Raw genomic sequence first — 1,944 nt, 5'->3', positions numbered from 1 at the left:
TGATGATGATAATGAAAATACTAATAGCAATAAAAGAAGAAAATGAAAAACCTTTAATAGAAGAGAGAAAAATCTAAAATCCTTAAATAAAAAAAAAAAAAGAGGAAATCCCAGGGACATCAGGGAATGAAAGTTTTGGGTAGTAAAACTGCTCTCTGCCTTTTTTTTTTTTTTTTTGATTTGAAATCTTTTTGGGGGTAATTTTTTTTTTTTTTTAATTTCGCGGTTTTCTGCCTTTTTCTTGCATCCAAAGAGGGCATGTCCACCGGCTGTTCCAGCAGCATCTACCCTCCAACTCCCACCAGCAAGAAAAACCGAGGACAATCTTGAAATACAAAAATTTCCTCCTTGGGATTTGCTGCTGCTGCTGCCTCCGCCGCCGCTGCTGCTGCCGCGGTGCAGTGCCAAGACTCTTGGAATAAATAAAAGAGGGCTACTGTGTGTCTCTAGCTACAGCTGGCTAATAGCTATTTTAGTTGGCCATATATTTCGAAGATCACAGATGAAGTGGGGACGCCTGTCTTCTTCATTTGGTCAGCGTGTGAAACAATAATACCCGTAACAAAAAGGAAGGGAGATGGGGGAGAAAAAAAATCTTAACATGAATCAGAAGAAATAGTATTCAGCACTCCCCCTACCCCCTCAAACCAACCTCTCCCCCCCCCTCCCCCGATCCCTCTCTCTCTCCACACGCTTGCAGGCGCGGACGCGCGCGCGCGCACACAGACACACACAGACGCATACACACACACTGTAGTGTGTATTTTCGGAGGAGGAGGTGGTGGCTTTTGGAAAAGGAGGCAGAGGTGGTGTCGGGGAGGGGGGAATCTCTTTCCCCGTTTGGAGATGATTGTGCTATTCCTCTTTGCCTTGCTCTGGATGGTGGAGGGGGCCTTTTGCCAGCTCCATTACACGGTGCAGGAAGAGCAGGAGCATGGCACGTTCGTGGGGAATATCGCCGAGGACCTGGGCTTGGACATTACAAAACTTTCCGCTCGGCGCTTCCAGACGGCGCCCAACTCCCGCAGCCCTTACCTGGAGCTTAACCTAGAAACCGGGGTACTCTACGTGAACGAGAAGATCGACCGGGAGCAGATCTGCAAGCAGAGCCCCTCCTGCCTTCTGCACCTGGAGGTCTTCCTGGAGAACCCCCTCGAGCTGTTCCGGGTGGAGATCGAGGTGCTGGACATCAACGACAACCCGCCCTCCTTTCCGGAGCCCGACCTCACCGTGGAGATCTCGGAGAGCGCCACGCCGGGCACCCGCTTCCCGCTGGAGAGCGCCTTCGACCCCGACGTGGGCACCAACTCCCTGCGCACCTACGAGATCACCCCCAATAGCTACTTCTCGCTCGACGTGCAGACGCAGGGGGACGGGAACCGCTTCGCCGAGCTGGTGCTGGACCAGCCGCTGGACCGGGAGCAGCAGGCGGTGCACCGCTACGTGCTGACGGCGGTGGACGGCGGGCAGCCCCAGCAGCGCACCGGCACCGCCCTGCTCACCGTCAGGGTGCTGGACTCCAACGACAACGTCCCCGCCTTCGAGCAGCCCGTCTACACCGTGTCGCTGCCGGAGAACTCGCCGCCGGGCACCCTGGTGCTGCAGCTCAACGCCACGGACCCCGACGAGGGGCAGAACGGCGAGATCATCTACTCCTTCAGCAGCCACATCTCGGCCCGCGCCCGGGAGCTCTTCGGCATCGCGCCGCGCACCGGGCGGCTGGAGGTGAGCGGCGAGCTGGACTACGAGGAGAGCAGCGTGTACCAGGTGTACGTCCAAGCCAAGGACCTGGGGCCCAACGCCGTGCCGGCCCACTGCAAGGTGCTGGTACGGGTGCTGGACGCCAACGACAACGCGCCCGAGATCAGCTTCTCCACCGTCAAGGAGGCGGTGAGCGAGGCGGCGGCGCCGGGCACCGTGGTGGCCCTTTTCAGCGTCTCGGAC

General features: G+C 56.8%; 1 protein-coding gene across 1 annotated transcript in view; it reads left to right on the top strand.

Annotated features, from left to right (window-relative positions):
* Window positions 1-33: 33 nt before the first annotated feature.
* Window positions 34-1,944, top strand: part of PCDH10 (protocadherin 10) — a 35,143-nt gene continuing 33,232 nt past the window's right edge. Inside the window, exon 1 of the mRNA XM_017736887.1 lies at window positions 34-1,944. Coding sequence (XP_017592376.1) covers window positions 847-1,944 — 1,098 coding nt within the window. The 5' untranslated portion in view covers window positions 34-846.

Source organism: Corvus brachyrhynchos, unplaced genomic scaffold, assembly GCF_000691975.1.
Source record: "Corvus brachyrhynchos isolate BGI_N302 unplaced genomic scaffold, ASM69197v1 scaffold105, whole genome shotgun sequence".
NCBI classification, from domain to species: domain Eukaryota; kingdom Metazoa; phylum Chordata; class Aves; order Passeriformes; family Corvidae; genus Corvus; species Corvus brachyrhynchos.
Note: the sequence above shows the minus strand (reverse complement) of the source record. Positions and strands in the feature narration are given on the sequence as shown.